Consider the following 19,104-nt stretch of genomic DNA (forward strand, 5'->3'; position numbering starts at 1 on the left):
CATCCCTCACCTGGACTGATACCAGGGGTTGCCCCAACTCAAGTGCAGCACCTGGCACTTAGTCATGTTAAACCTCGTAAGGTTCCCATGGGCCACTTCTCAAACCTGGTCCCTCTGGGTGGCATCCAGATCCCTGTGAATTGCATCCCATCCTTCAGGTGTGTCAACTGCACCACCCAGCTTGGTGCTATCTGCAAATGTGCTGAGGGTGCACTTCATCTTTTTGTCTGTGTCATTAATGAAGATATTAAATAGTGCTGATCCTACTGCAGATCCTGAGGGACATCCCTTGTCACTGACGTCCATTGATACTCTGAGCAGTTGACCAACACCCTCTGGATGTGACCATCTAACCAATTCTTTATCCATCTAACATTGAATCCACCTCTCCAGTTTAAAGGGAATGTTACTGTAAGGAACTGTGTCAAAGGCTTTACAGAAGACCAGATAAATGCCTATCAGGCAATATAGTTGCACAGACAAATTAAGGAGAGTATAACAACTTCTAAGTTTGAGGTTGGTCCTATTTTGCATGCAAGATTTAACCAAATGACTTCCAGCGATACCTCCCACCTCAAATTATGATTTTAACAAAGAAGGATTTTTTCAAGAAATACTTAAAATCTTTTCTCCAATCTGTGAAGTCATTAGGGAAATTGCTGGGACTCCCTGTGCAAGTCACAGATTAATGAAGGTCATGCTCTTTCTATCTGTGGACTGTGCAAATCACATCAGTACTTCATATACCAATGATCTTACTATTTCTGGAACTGGTGAAATTCTATTCACTTCTGCATACTCTAAATTTACCCCTAAATTACACACAGAAATGCCAATCCTAAAATGCATGTAGAAATGAAATAAAAATTCGCAACCATCTGGATGCCCCTGTAGACCTGTGCTGACTTTACAGTCACTGGTGACAAAACAGTAGTTACTCTTGCTTAGCCCAGTGATGTGAAGGCTGGATTCAGCCCTGTCCCTGGTTTCCTATCCCTGATTTGCTCTCCCTACTGTGAATGAATGAGGATGTGTTATTTTATGTACAGCCAGTGCCAGGCACATTCCCTGTCACTTTTATTTCCTCTTCTTGAAGAATTCACAGACAAAGTAGATGGTGACTTGACACTCAGAGTCATTCCACTCTCCTGTGCTGAGCATTTCCACACAGTCCTCATGACCAGCTGGGTCATGAGGCTCCCCTTGCTTCCAGTTACTGTAGTTCTGCAGTGGGCTGTTGTCTGAATACACAAACTGTCCTTCTCTTTCCATGTCATTCAGCCCAATGAAGGCTCGGAAGAGGCCGCTGTTGGAGATGTAGTCAGCAATCAGGGCATTGGTTGCTTCATCTTTAGGCATGGCCAGTGATCCTCCTCTGTCCCTGCAGTGGATCAAGGCTTCTCTGTAATTCTTCTCTTCTTTCACAATGTAATAGAATTTCTCATCTGTCTCCCTGATACCTGCTATAACTTTGAAGAAGAAAAATTGTCAACAGATGCTTAAGGTTATTCTATTACAATATGAAAACGAGATGATTTTTACATTAGAATTAATAAAAGGGAAGTATGAATAGTATTCCCACCACTGTATTTATGAAGAATGATGAGGACATGATCAGAGATTGATGTGACTAATGGGTTTGTCAAGCATTTAGCACACGTTAGGACAAGAACTATTCAGTCCTGATTGGTGTGTCTCCTGTGACACTTTATTTTTATTTCCTGGATATCTAGTACTAATCTGTTGGGGAGGATGAAACAGGGAAACCTTGTGAATATGATTGTTTAACGAAAGATTCTGAAGGTATGAGGCCTAGAATTGAGATAGAAATGAAAGCCTGCTTTGAGTTATAGGATACTGAGTACTGGTTACTATATAACCAAAGAACAATAGCCTAGCCAGCTAGAGGAGAATCCCTGTTGATAAAACAATGTCCGTCTGCTGATAGAAAGTCCAAAGGTCAAGAAGCAAGAAAAGAACTTGTAAAGCTTTGTAGAATCTAAAATGCAACACTGTATGTTAATATAGGGAAACGCATAGGCTGTATGTAAATTCTTTAGTGGGTGTGTCTCATGGTGATTGGTTACTAAGAATTAGAATATTCACGATAGAAAAAGATATATTGGATTGTAACAAGAACTTAGCTCTCTTAACTCTTACCTCTTAGCTCTTCTCTCTTACCCCTCTCTCAGCTCCCCTCTCCCCCGCTCTTACCTCTGAACCCCTCTCCCTTACCTCTCTTACCCCTTTACCCCTCTCCCCGACGCTTAACTCTCAGCCCCCTCTCCCTGCTCCTATCCCTCTCGTCTTCCCTGCTCTCTCCCTCTGGTTTTTCCCTCTTTCCCTCTGTTGCTCTCTTACTCCCTCCCTCCCCTTTTCCAACCTCGCTTCTCCTGCTCTGCGGGCTCTCACTCCTCCCCCTGACCACGTGGACGCCGAGGCTGGTGGCGGACACGGGTCTCCCCTCTTTTTACCCTTATAATAAATTGCTTATACTTGAACAGCTTGACCCTGGAAAAGTCTCTCACCGTGAGCGAGCGTTTTTTCACTCCAATACTAATCAACATAAGGCATGCTAAATGGTCAAATGGCAATGTCTTATTCTGGATCATCCTATTGCTTTGTATGTTCTTGAATACAGATTGTGAAAGAGTGCCCAGGGACAAGAACACAGGTACAGATAGCTTTTTCAGGCCCTTTCCATGTAGAAGAAAATGAATGTGACTGCCAAGTTAAAACATTTTAGATACGGCCTGATATTCAGAGCTGCTGTAGCACTGTGACATTGACTAGGAAGAAAATTGTGATTACTCAGCAGCTTTAAAAGTCAGACCTCTCAACCAATGAGCATATAGCCTAGTGAATTAAGTAGTGCCAAGGAGCATGCCTGGGTTGCTGGAAGTTGATTGTCTCTGCTGATGGATGGCTGGAATGGTCCTGAGCAGAGTTTGGTCTGGGAAAATTAACACTCTCCCAGATAATTCAGGAATTACCCCAGGTACAGCTTAGAATATAGTAGAGGGACACTCTTTGATAATACATCTTTCAGTTTTCTAGTGTTTTTAATATAGATGGGTGTTGTTCCATGCTGGATGCCCACAGTGACGAAGACCAGTCTCAAATTCATTTAATTACTGATACAGCCCAGTCCTGGAAGCAGTGGTAAAGCTGTCTCAAAATCACTTTTATGCCAGGGAATTGACTTCCTTTCAGTAGAGGAACCCAATGTTTTGCTGCCTGCAAACGTGGCTTATTATAACCCATATCCTTGAGTGTTGGTCCCTTGTTACAGGAAAATTGTGCATGGACTGAGGGGAGCACCCAGGAGTACTTGTCTAGGCAGCAGAAAGATCAAGAGGTTCTTACTGCTCTTCCTGCCTCTCTGGAGTAGACTGGCACAAACTGCTGCCTTATATTGCCTGACTGGCCATGAAACCTGAGCAGAAATACAGTGCAGAGGTGGTTAGCAAATCATTCCTTGTGCTTTTCATGATGCATTCTCTTGTGCTGTTGGTAATTTCAGTATTGTTTTTGCTTGCTTTTAGTCATCTATTCCTTTTATCCTTACAGATGTAAAACTGTCTCTCCTTTTAGGTTTTCAGACTGCCTGAAACAGAGGGCCCTCTCTCTGGGTCATCTGTGGACACTTGGACAGAGCAATAATGGTGGAAGAATAGCAGTGATATCGGTTATTGGAGTCAAATAAATCCCATCAAATATACAAGGGTCCTTACCATTTTTCATGAACTTGATGGATGTGTTAAGACGAGCAACATTGATATTCAATTGTCCAACAAATCTGCGGTATCTTCCACAGTCACAGACCGTGCCTGATGCAATACAAAGGATAGAGAATTTATCTATTTAGAAGCATCTGTGTGTGCGTGTGTTTGTGTGTGTGCGTGCATGGAGAGTCACCTGTAGCCCACTTCCAAAGCTCCGCTCTCACCTTACCCCACTGGCTATACTTCTGTTGATCAAATGTTTAATGTTTTGATTCTGTACAGTCTCTACACTCCCTTGCTAACTTGCTTAAGCAAGTTAATACCAACACAAATAATCAATAGCTTTCAAGCGCTGAAGTAGCTAATCCTTTTTTTTTTTTTTTTTTACTGACGTTAGGCTTGGTAGAGGTTTTGTTTGTTCTTCTGTTTTTCTCAGAAAGAAAATAAGTTACTGATGGCTTTCCATTAAGAACATTTAATATGAAATCTCTTGAAAATATAGTATAAAACAAGTATAAGTTCAAGGTGGGTAAGCATTCAGGTTTTCTTAGGACTGTGAAGAACTTTCTTGTTCATCAGAGTCAAATTCTCCTCCTGTAAGCAAATGCATTGCATTAATTTGACAAAAGATTATGTTTTATCTAAAATCACTTACTTTTTCGTCCCCATGCTCCTATTAGGAAACTGTTAAATAACTTAATTCCTTTGATGTTAAGAAGCTTTTTTCTAGTATCCAGTTTAAATGCATACTGCTGGCCTGTGTGTTAATTTTTGTGGTAACAAACATTGCCCATGAATTAGGGTGCCTTCATATTTTGTGTATGCTGATGTATTCATAGGAATCAGTCATGTCCCTACGCTATCCTTTATTTTGTTCAACAAAACATTTTCAATCTCTTCTTTATATTTAATCTATTCTTGTGTTTTTCCTTGGACCTCAAAATTTCATGGAATTCCATACAAACCAACTCTAAAATTAAAGATCCAGCAGACTTCACCATTCTGCACAGAAGGATGCATAGCATACCTGCTTTTCCTTTTTTTCCTGAAACCCCTGGTAAGCCTTTGGCTCCTTTGTCACCTGAAGAAAGAGGAAAATATATTCTTAGATCTCACACTGCATATGTCAAGGAAGCATATTCAAAAAAACCATTTAATAATATATTAACAGTGTGCTTTTAATAGGAAGCTGTGATGGACTGTACTGGAAGATGTGCCAAGTCAAACAAACCATGATTAATTCTGGTGCATGGAAATGAGAACCCTTTAATAGCTAACTCACTGATAACACAGGCATCTTTTGTGCTGCTAGTTCCTGGTACCACTTATTTTAAATATAAACTGCAAAATGGTCCTGAGAGGCTAAATGCACTCAAGAAATCCTGAAAAGGTGAGATCTGGGTTTTCTCAGGGCCTGCAAGACAGGGCCCTTCCCCAGGCTCAGCAGTTCCACGGTGAGATGAGGCAGAAGATGTGCTCTAAGCCACTGAATTCATGCGTGCCAGAGAATGCATGTGTGGGCAGCAGTTGGCACCTGCATGGAGGGAGGTCATTAAGGAGCAGCACTTCAGCTTATGGAAACGTGATTTATTTGCATGCAACTGCTTTCCCCCCCTTTCATAAATTATAAAAATTATAGAAATACTTCTCCAAATGTTATATAACTGGACTTGGCCAGCTCTTTAAAAAATCTCAGTTGTAATTTGGGTCAGGAACAGCTGGACTTTATCTGAAGTTCATGTCAGCTCTTTTGTGAATAAAACCTTCAGAGGTAAAAAATAATACTATTTGCTCTGTTTTATTGATGGCCATGTTTTTATGTACTTTTTTACTTTACATGGTTGTGGTTTTTCAAAGAATTTAGATGTTGGCTGTCATTTTAATTAGCAGGGCTTGACACTGCATACTTGCAAGCTGGAATTTCAGGGTTGCTTCTTTAAGAACTCGAATGTTTAATCATAGATTTAAACAGCGACTTAGTGACCTTTGCTTCTGCAAATAAAGAAAATGAGAAAAAACTGTAAGGGGACAATGAATTGTGCATTCAGACTAAAAGAGACTTTGATTTAAAGGCTCAGAGTGTTGCTTTACTTTCAGATAAAGAAAAGCAACTTGTGAGATTCTTCATTCTTGTCTCCTTTGGGGATTGAAGACATCTTAAGAGATAACCCTCTGAGTTTTCAGTTTTCTAGGTACTTCTGAAAATTAATCCCTCAGGTCAAAATCTTTTCTTCTTGTCTGATACTAAGGCTGGCTAGAGGCCATGAAAGGATTATTAAAAACAGTGCTTTGAGAATCTCTCCAGAGAGACTGTTCCACCCACTCAACAGTATAGCCAAGGTGATGTGGTACCCAGAGTTCTCTCGGCAGTGGTGGTGTCCCTGATCAGCTTTCAAGGCAGGTCTCCTTGTGGCAGAAGTAATATTCCTTTCTAAGTAGCTCTTTAGGAATCTCACAAAGGAATGCCTGAGTTTCTTCTCAAGATAAATAGAGCACAATTTCATGAAATTATTGTCCAGGCAGATTTGGAGTCTACTTTGATTTGCAAGTAGTTGCCATCCCTGCTTATGTGAGCACCTTCTTAACTCCTGAATTCGTTCCTTACCAAGACAGGGATGTCCTATGCATTGCTTGCTCACATGACCCACAGCAGTGCAGGTGACAAGGTGTGGCATCCCCAGCAGCAGCAGGACATTGACATAGGCCTTCAGCATCCAAATCAAAGGCACAAATTTGTCTCTTGGACTGTTCAGAGGATTTACTTTACAGGAACTGGATTTCTCCCTTCCTCTTCTACCACAGAATCATAGAATAATTTGAGGTGGAAGTGACCTTTAAAGTTCATCTAGCTCAACCCCTATGCAATGAGCAGGAACACCTTTGACTAGATCCATCAAAGAGGATTGATGTCTTAACTCAAAAAAGAAATTATTTTAACCAAATTAGTTGGATATATTGCATGTGGAAAATAAAACTAAGGTATTTCAGTTAGTTCTCATCACCAATCTTTATGCATAACTTTATCTGGAGAGCACTGGTCATGCCATTTTCTAATATTGCTCTGTATTTGGAGATCTCTCAAACTACATATTTACCTTGAGGGAAAAAACCCCAAGAAAATCCCCAGACCAGAGCTTACCCTTTTCACCAATTGGACCAATTTTCCCAAGCATTCCCTGGTCACCAACATCTCCCACTGGTCCTTTGTTTCCTAAGAGAAGAAATGAAGAGGAAATGAGTATGGACGGTTGCTGACATTTCATTCCTGAGGCACAGTCTAGGTCTCTACTGCTGCTGTTTTTCCTGAGTGTGGCCAGTCTGCATGTGTAGCAAAGTGAAGTGAGTGCAGCCCTGGTGATATTTGGAAGAGTATGGCCAGATCTCTGCTCCTGTAGGGTATGACAGTAGGACATTGCAAAAAACCTCAATAGAATTGCCTGTTCAAACATCATATTGTCTTAGAGAAAAGAGAAACTAATATTTCTAGTGATTTACTTTGCAGGCTAGTAACCAAACCAGGCTGACAGGCAAAACACTTTCCTAAGTCTTTGTAGCTTTGCTGGGAGTCCTTCTCAAAGCATGACTGCAAGTAGGGAGCTACTAATTTTGTTGTATGTGTTTTCCCTGTTTTCAGAGCACCAAAATAACAGGTGTCCTTCTAAAATGTTTAATAAATAGTGTAAGTTCTGAAATAGCTGTCTAATGACAACAGGCCAATCTAGGCAATCTCAGTTTGCAAAAGGAATTTAACATCAATAAGATGCTTTGTAAATGGTTGATTCCCTGAATTGCTTGTATCTTACCTGATATTCATTTTAAGGTAAGAAGCAAAATCATAAGAATGCATTTAAAAATGGGAAAAGTTTTTAATCATAACAATAAAAATCGTCATTTTAAAGTTTCTATAAAAACAGAAACTTTCCTGTTTAGTCTCAAGACACAGTCAAGGAAGAAAGACCTTGGATATACATTGTCATTAAACACTAAATATAAATTAAGCTTTCAAATTTAGAGTATGCAAACAAGGCTGACATGGTCACATCTGGTGCCTCCAAATGATCTGCCCAGGTGACACTGTGGATATGGGACATATTTAATTGAGCCAAGTTGTGAAACATCTGCGACTCCGTGTTCTCATCTTGGATTCCGTTTGATCAGAGGAACTTTTTCTGTGTGTGTGTGTGTGTATGGCTTTGTTTGCTTTTCTGCAGAATACAGACCACTGAAACCAAATTTTATTGAGCACCCTGATGTATTGCTAGGCAATAATGCTCGAAATTCAATTTCAATTAAAAGCTAATTTTAGTAAGAGTGATCTTTCTGATTATGTATAAGATCTAGGTTTTCTGAATAACACTCATGACAGTGACATATATTTGTCTTAACTGTCAGTAGGAATAGAACCAACATAAGTATTTTTATGTTCACCAATTAATGTTTGACAGGATTGTAAAATCCACTGGTGAAACAGGAATGAATAGCATTAAACACCAATCATATACATCAGTACAATTGTGTATAATGATATTCATATACTAGCAGTAGCCAACAAACCATCATAAATACCTTTTGGTCCTTTTGGTCCAACCTTTCCTTGTTTGCCTACTTCTCCTCTGTCTCCCTTTTCACCTTCATCCCCTTCCAAAAGAACAGAAAATAAAACATCATGGTACATTCCTCTCAGTGCAGTAAGTACAACTATACAAACTCAGAAAGAAAAGTTCATATTTTGTTGGGGTTTTTTTTCCCTACTGATTTCTTTTTATTTCACATTGAAGGCACAGTAGCCATGGGATAAATTTCCAGAAAAGAGATGAGGAATGTGACCATCATTAGGAAAAGCTAAATACTTTCCCTTTCAGAGAGTCTGTTACAACATGAGGATTATACAACAGTAATTTCTACTCCTACACTAAGTATTATTAGCTATAAAGCAGATAAATAAGAGAATCTCTCAGTATTGGGAAACTTAAGCACTCAGGGACAGACTGCCAAGGGAGGCAACAGGTGTTTATTAATTGTTCCTAGTGATTCCATTCCTAGTGACTCTGTGTTCAGGGTATGCAGATGCTTTCAGAATGAGAGGAATGTAAATATGTTGAAATAGATCTTGACATAGACCTTGGCACTCAGTATGACACAATTCTTGCCTACGTTTTTTGACAGATGGCATTTGTATGTTGATACAAGAAACTTGTTTTGCAATTACTCCAATGCTTTATTTTGAAAGGTCATACACGGAGTATCTCTAAGAGGCAAGATCATTGTATTTATTATGGTAGTGCAGAGATTTCTCTAAAGGATATCGAGCCTATTACACAGGTTCCTGTATAGCCCTGTATAAGCATTTTCAGCGTTGGAAGGGACAGTTTCTCACTGTACAGCCTATGGTCTAAAGGTGCAAGGCAGTAATTAGAAAGAAATGTTATTTCCTTTCACAAGTAGCATACTATATTGCTTTGCATTGTGCAGGGAATTGGAGGCACAACGAAAGATGATTTTCTCCTCTTCTTAGTTTGGAGCCAAATCCTATGAAGAAGACTTTTTTTTCTCCCCACAGCAGAGGTCGGGAGGAGACACACAACTCGTCTACACCAAAGGGCCGTCACTGAACACAGGCAGCCTTCCAGAGCCTCTCCTCTTGTTCCCTGCCTGTGTTGGCAATGAGCCTTGCCATGCAGTGGGAAGCAGTGCCATAGACTCTTGGCTCAGCTAGGATCTCATATGGTAGTGGCAGCCAGTTGTGTCTGTGCCTGCTGCCCAGAAGGGGAGAAGGCTGTTGTTCAGTACGTGGAGAGCCGAGGGAGGTGTGTCTGGATGTCAGCCAGAGAGGTGAGGACAGAACAGCAGTATGTGGCAAGACCAATAACCTGTCTCACCAAGGGTGGTGGCTCCAGCCCCAGCAGAAAGTGTTCAGGGAACTGAGGTGTACTGAGGGTGACTATGACCCAGGCAGCCACTTTCAGCCTCTTACAGCAATGGTTTTAGTATTTACCTGAGCCAAGCACTGCATCCCTTCCCCTCATGAACAGCCACTAGTGATTCTTCCCTCCACCAATTAGCCTTGTGCCTTTTAAACCCATTTATATCTTCGGCCCTTATAATAAATATCCTGTATCATAGCTCAATGATTTTTTTAATGTGCTGTGGAGAAAGTACCTTCCCATGCTTTAAGACTGATCATTACATTGGTCTCATTTTTTTCTGAAAAATACTGCCCACTCATTCCTGATTTACCTTCTGTAGTCAAAGGTAGCATGTCATGGGCTGTTATGTGGAGTGATAGCAGATGAGGAGTGCTGCACATTAATAGCAGCATATAAAATGTAGTTTTAGCCCTGTGGCACCTTTCCATCCCAGTTACATGCACTGAGCTGAGTCTGTCCCTTTATGCTGAAAAAACCCTTCCATGCTGGGACTCTTTTGTGAAGAACAGACTCACCCTGTTGGTCAGGATGCCCTTCAGGGTAAGGTCAGTGGCCCAAGCTGAGGAAGATAAAGGGCTGAACTTCACATTGAAGGCAGGAAGAAGTTGGTAAAGGGATGGACAAGGAGGAAATGAAGTGGTGTGTGCTGACTCAGTCAAGCTCTTTGTTTTTAACACTAACTTCCACATGTGAAGTAGGAAGAGAAAAAACTAAAGGTAGTCAGCAATAGAAATTTTAAACATCTCTATTTTCACTAGGTCCTGAAAATACTGTAAAAGTTAGTGTATATTTCTAAAAGCCAAACTCCCTAAATATTCAGCTGAAGCTATGGGTCTGAGCCAGGAGCTGATGAAAGGATGCCTGCTTGTTCCGGTCCTGCAGAGAAGGACTTGGGGGTGCTGGTGGATGGGAGGCTGGACACGAGCTGGCAACGTGCACTCACAGGCCAGAAAGTGAAACCTGTCCTGGGCTGCAGAGACTCCTGGACCTGAGAATGGGCAGCAGGTTGAGGAGGTGATTCTACCCCTTCACTCTGCTCTGGTGAGACCCCATCTGCAGTGCTGCAACAACCTCTGGGGTCCCCAGCACAGAAAGGCCAGGGACCTGTTGGAGCAAGTCCAGAGGAGGCCACCAAGATGATTAGCAGGATGGACCTGCTAATCATAGGGGAGAATAGCACCTCCCCTATGAGGAAAAGCTGAGAGATTTGGTTGTGTTCAGCCTGGAAAAAAGAGGGCTTTGAGGTGACCTAATTGCAGCCTTCCAGTACCTGAAAGGAGCCCACAAGGAAAATGGAGATAGACTTTGAACAAGGACATGTAGTGACAGAATGAGGGGGAATGAGTTCAAACTGAAGGAGATTTAGATTAGATATGAGAAAGAAGTTCTCTGCTGTGAGGGTGATGAGCCCAGAGAAGTTGTGGATGCTGCATCCCTGGAAATGTTTAAGGCCAGGCTGGATGGAGCACTGAGCAACCAGATCTAGTGGAAAGGTGTCTCTGTTCATGGCAGGGGGATTTGAACTAGATGATCTTTAAGGTTCCTTCCAACCCAAACCATTCTATGATTTTACAATTCTACTGACTATCAAACAGCAGAGCTAGAGAATGTATGGTCGACTTTCACTGTTGACCTCAATACTAAGAAGAGGAAATAGTTCTTTCTAAATCCATGTGTGAACCTCTGTGAAAAGTGCAAAACTACTTTTCTGAAAAGTAGTGAAAAAAACGTACTTTTCAGTAGTTCAGAAATTCAGAAAATATCCCAGAGGCTGATGAAGGGCTTGTGAAATGACATTTTGGGAGGTAGTTAAGAGCTGACTTCATCATTGTCAGTAAACCCATACAGGGGGAAAAATGTGACAATAGAAAGGAAGTAGGGAATGATTCAAAGACTGGAAAAGCTGGATGAATCTTGACTAGATGCAACATGGCGATATTTCACAAATGGACTGTTCCCTGACAAGGAAGGGAGGTGGAGGAGGCTCTTCATATCCAGCCTTTCCCTCTGCAATGAATTCCTTTGTGCAAAATATGCTGTATTTCTGGGTCTCGTATAGAAGCTGCTGAGGGAGGATCCTTGGCCTGTGGAGATCAAACCAAATTCCTGCCGTCCTTCCAAACCAGGGCTTGTCATCCTGGCAGTCCTCCTCACCTCTCTCAGACCAGCCAGTTACATTCTCTGCAGGCTGCTCTGTAGAGTTAAAGGCTCTGGAGAGACTGTTATTTGTTGCCTAAGGAAGATCCTTCCTTCCTTCCTTCCTTCCCTCCTTCCTTCCTTCCTTCCTTCCTTCCTGCCTGCCTGCCTGCCTGCCTGCCTGCCTGCCTGCCTGCCTTCCTGCCTTTCTCATTTGTGAAACAGTTAATCCTAAAAATAGAACCCAGGAAAGAAAGTCAATATACAAGTGGAGAAGCTGTGATTACTTTCTAAAGATGTTTTATTCCTGTCTCAGTTTCAACAATTTGAGCCACTGAAAGTTCCAGTGACTTTTCCTGAGGGACTTTGGAACAAGATTTTCACACCTGGGGCTGCTGGAGTTGAAGCTACATTGTCTTCTATGGACCATCAGCCTGAGAGCTGACAGGTGAAAGGAGTGAAAGTTGTGGCAAAGTTTGTTCCGGAGATTTCCAGAGATCGGGGAGTACTTCAACTTTTATTAACACTTTATGTGATCCAAATTTTTGCTTAAGACCTCTAAAAGCCTAAGAGAGAGGGAAATAAATTCCATCACTTGTTTCATCTTGGTTTAAAGAAGTCTGCCACACTCTGTCTTACTTTTCATATCCTGGAAAATGGGAAGAACAATAATTTGTCTGTCTGTAAGAGAAGATAATCCTGCTTTTCTCCCCATGTGTCATCTGAGAATAGGTAGGCCATTACAAAACAAGGGTAGTCACAAACTGTATTAGTTAGCGATACCATTTTATTGCTAATTTAGGACTAGATTAAGCCAAGTGCCTGCTGACGTGGTACATGCTGTGTCCTCCTTTAGCGGCTGTGCATCTCAAATTTTGGCACGAAATGTAAACTCTTGGGTTGTGCTTCCCTCTTGTGGTCTTGCTATGATTTGCAACCAGGTAGGAGAAGGTGACGGCTGACTGTTTTGGGCAAGGGTTGAGTTGGCTTTATTTCTTGTTTACCTTAGGTATCCCTCCCTTTCCTCTGAGACTTCATGTAGACAAGCCATCCCACTGCATTAGCCACTTTTTTTTTTTTTTTCTAATCTTCCGGAAAAAAAAAATTAAATCTGTCCTGCTAGTACTCTAGACTGGGTTTCTCAGTTCTGTAGTATTGTGCTTTGTGCAACATGAATTTTCTGACCTCTTATGCTTGTTATCTATACCTAGAGGGTAACCTCTCCTCTGTGCTGCTTTGCATTTGGGGTAGTGTCAGGTTAAATTTTAACCTAATTAGCAGATTGTCACTTTAAAACTGTAGTTACCAGGATGTCAGATAATGTACTGCACTAGCATTTGTAGTATGGGTGAAGAAGCACTTGGAGTCATTAACTGAAGTAAGCCTATTTCTCAGCCTTGTTAGTATTTCCTCAAGTTTCTTCTGTGTCACAGATATGAAATACAAGAAACACCTGAAGCACTAAATTACTAGACTCTTCCAGCTTGGGACTGTGCAAGGCAGAAGAACAGAAACTGTAAGTAAGTAAATGTTGCAGTTATTAGAAAATTTTAATTGTAATTGAAAGGTTTACAGACCTTCTGTAAACAAGTTCAGGAAAATGCTGAAGGTCTAATCACCAGCAGAATTTTTTAAGCAGTTGAAAGGGGCTCTGTCTTTTTTGGAGTTTGACTAAATAACACTAAATAACAAAATGTTGAGAGGTTACCTTTGGTAAGAATTTACTGACCTTCAAGTGACTTAGATTTCCCTGCTAAATCTTTTGTAGGCAATTTATCTATTTTGTATTCATGAATTGAGGACATTTTTACCTTCATAGATATTGTTCACATGTATTTAGTGACTCTCCAAGTTTTGTACTCAAGGGCTGACCCTGGTTCTTGGAGAACCTGGGTGTAATTCCTGGGGGTTACAGAGCCCACACTTATCTGCATCAGGCTGAGAGCGTGTCTGCAGGCTGCCTGAAGGCTAAAGCTGGGAGGAGACTCTGAACTGGGCTTATGCATGTGTACCTCTCAGCAGACTTGGAGCTATGTTAAGAGACTCCCTGGGACCACTTTGTCAAGTGTGATGGTGTGCCATGGCCTCAGGTCAGCTCCATTTCCTGTCTTCTGGGCAAAAGTTAATGCTACAGAAATGTTAATGCTCTCTCATCCTCTCTTTTGCAGATATGTCTCCCTCCAGAATTCAGGGCATGCCCACCTTTTCAAATGATAGAAACATCATTTTTGCTGGGCTACAGCACAGTTGTCCTCCCACACCAGCTACTCTAAACTGAAAAAATCCCACTACCACCCAAAAAGTCCTTGAAAAGCCCTGGGACTAGTTTGCTGTGAGGGGGGAAGGATGTTTAATCTTGATGAGGATACTACATGGTGGTATTCTCAAGCAAGGCAAGCAGTTTGCACTGCTTGCCTTAGATGCATTTATCATTCCTAGGCATAGCCAATGCCCTGTCACAAAGGCTTTGTATGGATTTTGTTACATGTGTGACACAGTTCTGCTGAGCTCCATGTTTCATGCCCTTAGTCCTACCTGAAGTGGCAGACAGACCCTCTCCACCTCAAGAGACTGAATGTGAAGAGTACAGGTGATTTCTGCCTCTCCTGGGCATTAAACTAAAAGGATAAGGAGATAAGCATAATTCTGAAGCCTTGAGAACCCTACAGGAGCAGCTGAAAGCCTGTCCTCCTGGAAAAACCCTACATATAGCCACAGGATTAGCTCTGTAGCCTGGGACACTGAGTCACCCTGAGCAGGGAGAACCTTTGCAGCACTTGGGCATGCACAGTATCTGCCGAGAGGGTTTGTCACCAGAGGGAGTCACAGACTTTAAGAAATAAGAAAACACAGCCCAGTTTGTATTTCCAATGTATGAGCACGTCACAGTTACGTCAGTGGAAAGACTCAAAATTTCCTCTAATTTCACTTTCAGTGTCTTTTAGATCCTTAGCAAATTTCCCATAACAGTGTGCATTCTTGCTCTCATGCTGCATTTGGCTAGTGAGGACAGGATTTCTTGACATCAGCTGCTTGACATGATGCTCCCTTCCCTGTACTTCCTCCTCCCCTCAATTCCCAGCACTGTCCTGCATGCCTCCCTCCCCTCTGCCTGATGCTGAGCACTCTTTTGACCCTATTTTGAAGAAATTCATCTCCCTAAACAGTACTCAATAAGGCAGATACACATTTTTAGTGAGTGAGCTGAAGCAGCTCAGTGAAGAGCCTGGTTTGGTCAGAGCCTGGTGCTGACAGTGCCGAGATCATGGGTTCAGTCCCCAGATGGGCTATTCATGTAAGAGTTGGATTCAATGATCCTCATGTGTCCCTTCCAGCTCAGAATGAGTCAGCACAAAGTGAAGTGGGGACCACATGGTCAGAATGGAAGAAAAGTAATATCTTTGGCCTCCCTTTTTTGTCAGAAAACCAGAGAGTTGAGTAGTATGTTCAGCTGTTGTGTGAAACTGCACCCATGGTCACCTTCCCAGGTGTCCTGAAGGAATATGCAGGGCTCCTACATACACACCATTCTTACACAGGTTATTTTTCTTCACCCAGGTTCAAATTAGAAAATACAATCCCTTCCCTTGTAAAATAAAAAAGAATCTTCAAGAAAAATAATTAATTCTCTGATCACTTTTATACTTATAAATATCCATTGACTTCATTAGAAATACCTTCCTCTCCTATTGCTTTGGATGAGGCATACCTAAGCCTTCGGCAGGCTCAGTGAACCTCTGCTGACTTGTATTATTTGAAAGTGTGGGCCTTTGTGCATGAATGGAATATACATTATATCTTTAATAACACAGAAATAATTTCAATCATTCTTTATTCTCCTTTTACTTGGTCTGCCTGATTCGATTTTCCCAGCCTGTTGCACTGCCATTCTAACATGAGCTCAGAGGCCCATGAATTATGGTGGCTTCAGTGAGGAACCAGACTGCCATTGATAAAAAATACAGACCCACATCTTTTGAATTTCTGTATTTAAGTCCACACATACGTGCTTTGTAGCTCAGGCTGATAATCTCCAGAAACTTACTGTGTGCTAAAATGAGGAATTTTAGAAGCCATTAAAAATAGAATTATGTGTTGAAATTAAAGGACTCTTCAGATCAAAAATGAGGCACTAAGAGGGAAGTTTAGTTATAAATTTGAACAGCTATAGGATGTGGTAAGGCATTTTATATTTTTGGAAGGCAATGTGGATAGCAGCATATCTGGTTTCTGAAAGAGTTTGAGATTTTCCAGGAGTGGAACTGCGTAAGCGCAATTAAAGCTGAGAGATGGACAGCTATGCTGGTGACCACAGTAAATGCTATTTTGAGCTACCAGCCAATGTCACAGAGTTTATAAGCATCATTTGTCAGAAATAATGATAAGGAAACATTTTACATCTAAACTGCTATGGGAAACTCCCAGTGCTCTTCAGATTTCATCTCATTCCAGTTTCTCACTCTGGATCTGATTCAAGACTTTCAAAGTTCTTGTGTCTGGATTTCAAAGAAAATTAACTAAGATCAGGGACAGATAGCAAGATCTAGAGCCAGTCTACTGAAGTGCTGAGATCCCATGAATCCATGTGAAACCAGCTTCTGCAGTGCCAGCCCCTGCTCACATATTTAATGGGAATTCAGAAGTCAGAGTTTTGGGTCCTTCTCTGCTTTTTTCTGTCCTCATGTTGTTGTTTTTATTGATTTACTCAGGGCAGGTCAACTCCTGTCTCATCTATGACAAGAGTCCACTTAAAACTTTCTTTGCAGATCAGAGCTTGCAGTTTCTAGGGGAGAGCAGGCTAGAAGAAAGGACAGAGCTGGGATACCCCTCAAAGGCAGAGCCCAGGGGAGCAGAGCCTGATCCTCCTGACACTGCCAGGGCAAAAACCAACAGCTGGTGCCTCCCCACAGTCCCAGACCCTTTCTCATCATCAGCAACAGCCAGACTGCTTTGCCTCCAGGATTGGAAGGGTAGAAAGTGAGCAATAAAGCCATGACTACTTTTGCTAGACCAAGAACCTTGCCTCTCTGTAAAACTCATTGTTTCATTTCTGCTTCATTTCTTGGTTCTCTTTCCACTCAAGAAGTCAGTCAAGTACAGAACATGGTCTTTATTGCCCCAGTTAAAGCTGTGAATCGGTGTTACCTAATTTAACTTACCTAATGTAAGTTTTCAGAGTTCCTGTGCCACAACAGCCCAGCTAGGAACAAGTTGTTCCTAACATCTTAGGTCAAACATCAAAAATCACTAGTTACAAACACTGAAATCTCTGCTCTTTTTTTTTTTTTTTTCCTTTTCCTGCTCTTTTTTTTTTTTTTTTTCTTTTTCTGGGGAGTGGGGAAGGGATAAGAGGGGCAGGGGTGTTCCTAGGGTATTTCAATAGGAATCCTAGAAAATGCCTCACACATTGCTGGTTTTAACTGCCATATAAGCCAGCTGGCTGTGTATCTCAAATAGTTTTTCAGGAAGGTAGTACAAGACAGCCATTGCAGTGGGCTCTTTTCATTGAAAACATTTCCCTCTTTTTGAGAAGAGGCCTAAGTGTTGCCTAGAAAAGGAAATGGAGAAAAGTGCCAACTTTTTCCTCTCTCTTATTTTATTCTTTTTAATTTTCTGTTCTTTTCTGGAGTGCCCATTTGGCAAATTTCTTTGCACAATTCTTGTCAAACAGGCTTCAGGTTTCATTTTATTGCCCAGCAAGGGGAACCAGCAGCTGAGGGGGACAGCAGCACCTGGTGAGCACCATGTGAGCCACCAGAGGTGGGGCTGGAACTTGCAGGGTTCGTCACACCAGGCATAGGAGCTCGGACACGCTGCTGTCCTTGCAGCATAACCTGCAAAGCCTGGCAGGACATTCACTGCATTCCTTCTCTTCCTGGGACACTGCAGTCTTCCAGAGTGTTTTCTAGCTCTAACTGTTGTACACAATGTGCTCTGGTTTTGCCTCATGCTTTCTGGGAGCTGGTGGAACTGTCACAAGCTATTTGAAGACTTTTCTGATAATTAGCCTGGAATTACCCTATTTTTTTTCATCCCACTGCTCATGTAATACTTCTCTCGTGACATCTCAGGTATGAGCATAACAAAGAGATGTTTTTGAAGGGGAAGAATTAGGCATGCACAAGGTAACTTGGACAAGTTACATGTGGATTGTGTAAGTGGCCTATCTTCACAACCATTCTCGAACAGGTGATTTTCAGGGTGAGCATGTGAAGAGGTTGAGATCTTGCTCCTGTAGCAACTGTGAATGCCTAGAGGATTGAGTCATGCAGCCTCCAATAATGCAGGCAATAAAGGGTTATAAATTCTGAACTCTCCAAACCCCCACACTTCTCCCTCAGCACTCTCCTCTTCACTGTACTGTGTGATGGACACAGTGGTATCTATCTCTACTGTACAGGACCAGGGTCCATCCCACTTGTCGCACACAGATTTAGCCTATGGGACAATTTGTGCCTTGCACTGGTATAGGCGAGGTGGGACAGTGTAGGAAGTCTTACAGGTATTGAATACCTTTTAATTCCTTACAGTTCTGGTTGCTTTGGCCCATTAGACACTTCCATGTTCTCATGGAAGGAGGAAGTTGTCACAACAGGTTTCTAACCTGTTGTGGTTGAAACAGCTGGTGAATGTACTGTATGAGATCAGCATCACTGTCTTCTGGGAGCACCACTGTATTTTACCATAGGTAAGCAGGTGAGTAGGTGGAAGTGAGGGGGTAAAACTTGATCAGGATGAGTCAAAACCCATTTTAAGAGAACAGTGGACAAGAGATGTAGCACATGGAATAAAAATGACAGCAGCAAACATCAGAGGCTTGTCTGTTATCAAGGTTAGAGTTTAAACAGCAAAGTTTTGCCTGTGGCTGTGGTCATAAGCTTGGGATCATGTGCTGAGTCATAGACATAAGATGGATAAAGGAAAACTGACAGCAGGACAGACTTTCTTCTGGCATATTAGGTAAGCATGTTTCATCCTTGACTACAAGGGATGCCTGAGATGTAACAGGGCAGTTCATATGCTCAGCCTGCTTGGCTTTTAATTGTCCAGATGGCTGGAAGTTAAAACAACTGGTGCCATTAAGGGCTACTTGTAACCGTCCTGAATGATTTCAGCTCTGGTAGGAACTGAAATTAATCTATAGGATCATATCACATAGTCTCCAAAATGTGTTTGATGACCTGCAGTGGATATGAGCCAGTAATTATACTCAATACACCTTCTACCAATCATGGATTTTGGGGATGGTGATCTGAAGTAGTAGACTGAACTGTGCCAATAAACTTCTGGTGTCATCTTGTGCCTTGATGTCAGCC

General features: G+C 41.8%; 1 protein-coding gene across 3 annotated transcripts in view; it reads right to left on the reverse strand.

Annotated features, from left to right (window-relative positions):
• Positions 1-1,060: 1,060 nt before the first annotated feature.
• Positions 1,061-19,104, reverse strand: part of COLEC10 (collectin subfamily member 10) — a 30,062-nt gene continuing 12,018 nt past the window's right edge. For 2 of the 3 annotated variants that reach the window (XM_088057307.1, XM_005516943.3), the window contains 5 exons: positions 8,292-8,363; positions 6,865-6,936; positions 4,753-4,806; positions 3,735-3,830; positions 1,061-1,469 (listed from right to left, as the gene is read on the reverse strand). In XM_088057307.1, coding sequence (XP_087913433.1) covers positions 1,078-1,469; positions 3,735-3,830; positions 4,753-4,806; positions 6,865-6,936; positions 8,292-8,363 — 686 coding nt within the window. In that variant the 3' untranslated portion in view covers positions 1,061-1,077. The remainder of the gene's footprint in view (positions 1,470-3,734; positions 3,831-4,752; positions 4,807-6,864; positions 6,937-8,291; positions 8,364-19,104) is intronic. The other variant, XM_088057313.1, reaches the window with a different exon arrangement.

The sequence above is a fragment of the Pseudopodoces humilis genome, chromosome 1, assembly GCF_049639895.1.
Source record: "Pseudopodoces humilis isolate 2021_Gansu_Grassland_sample_001 chromosome 1, ASM4963989v1, whole genome shotgun sequence".
NCBI lineage: Eukaryota > Metazoa > Chordata > Aves > Passeriformes > Paridae > Pseudopodoces > Pseudopodoces humilis.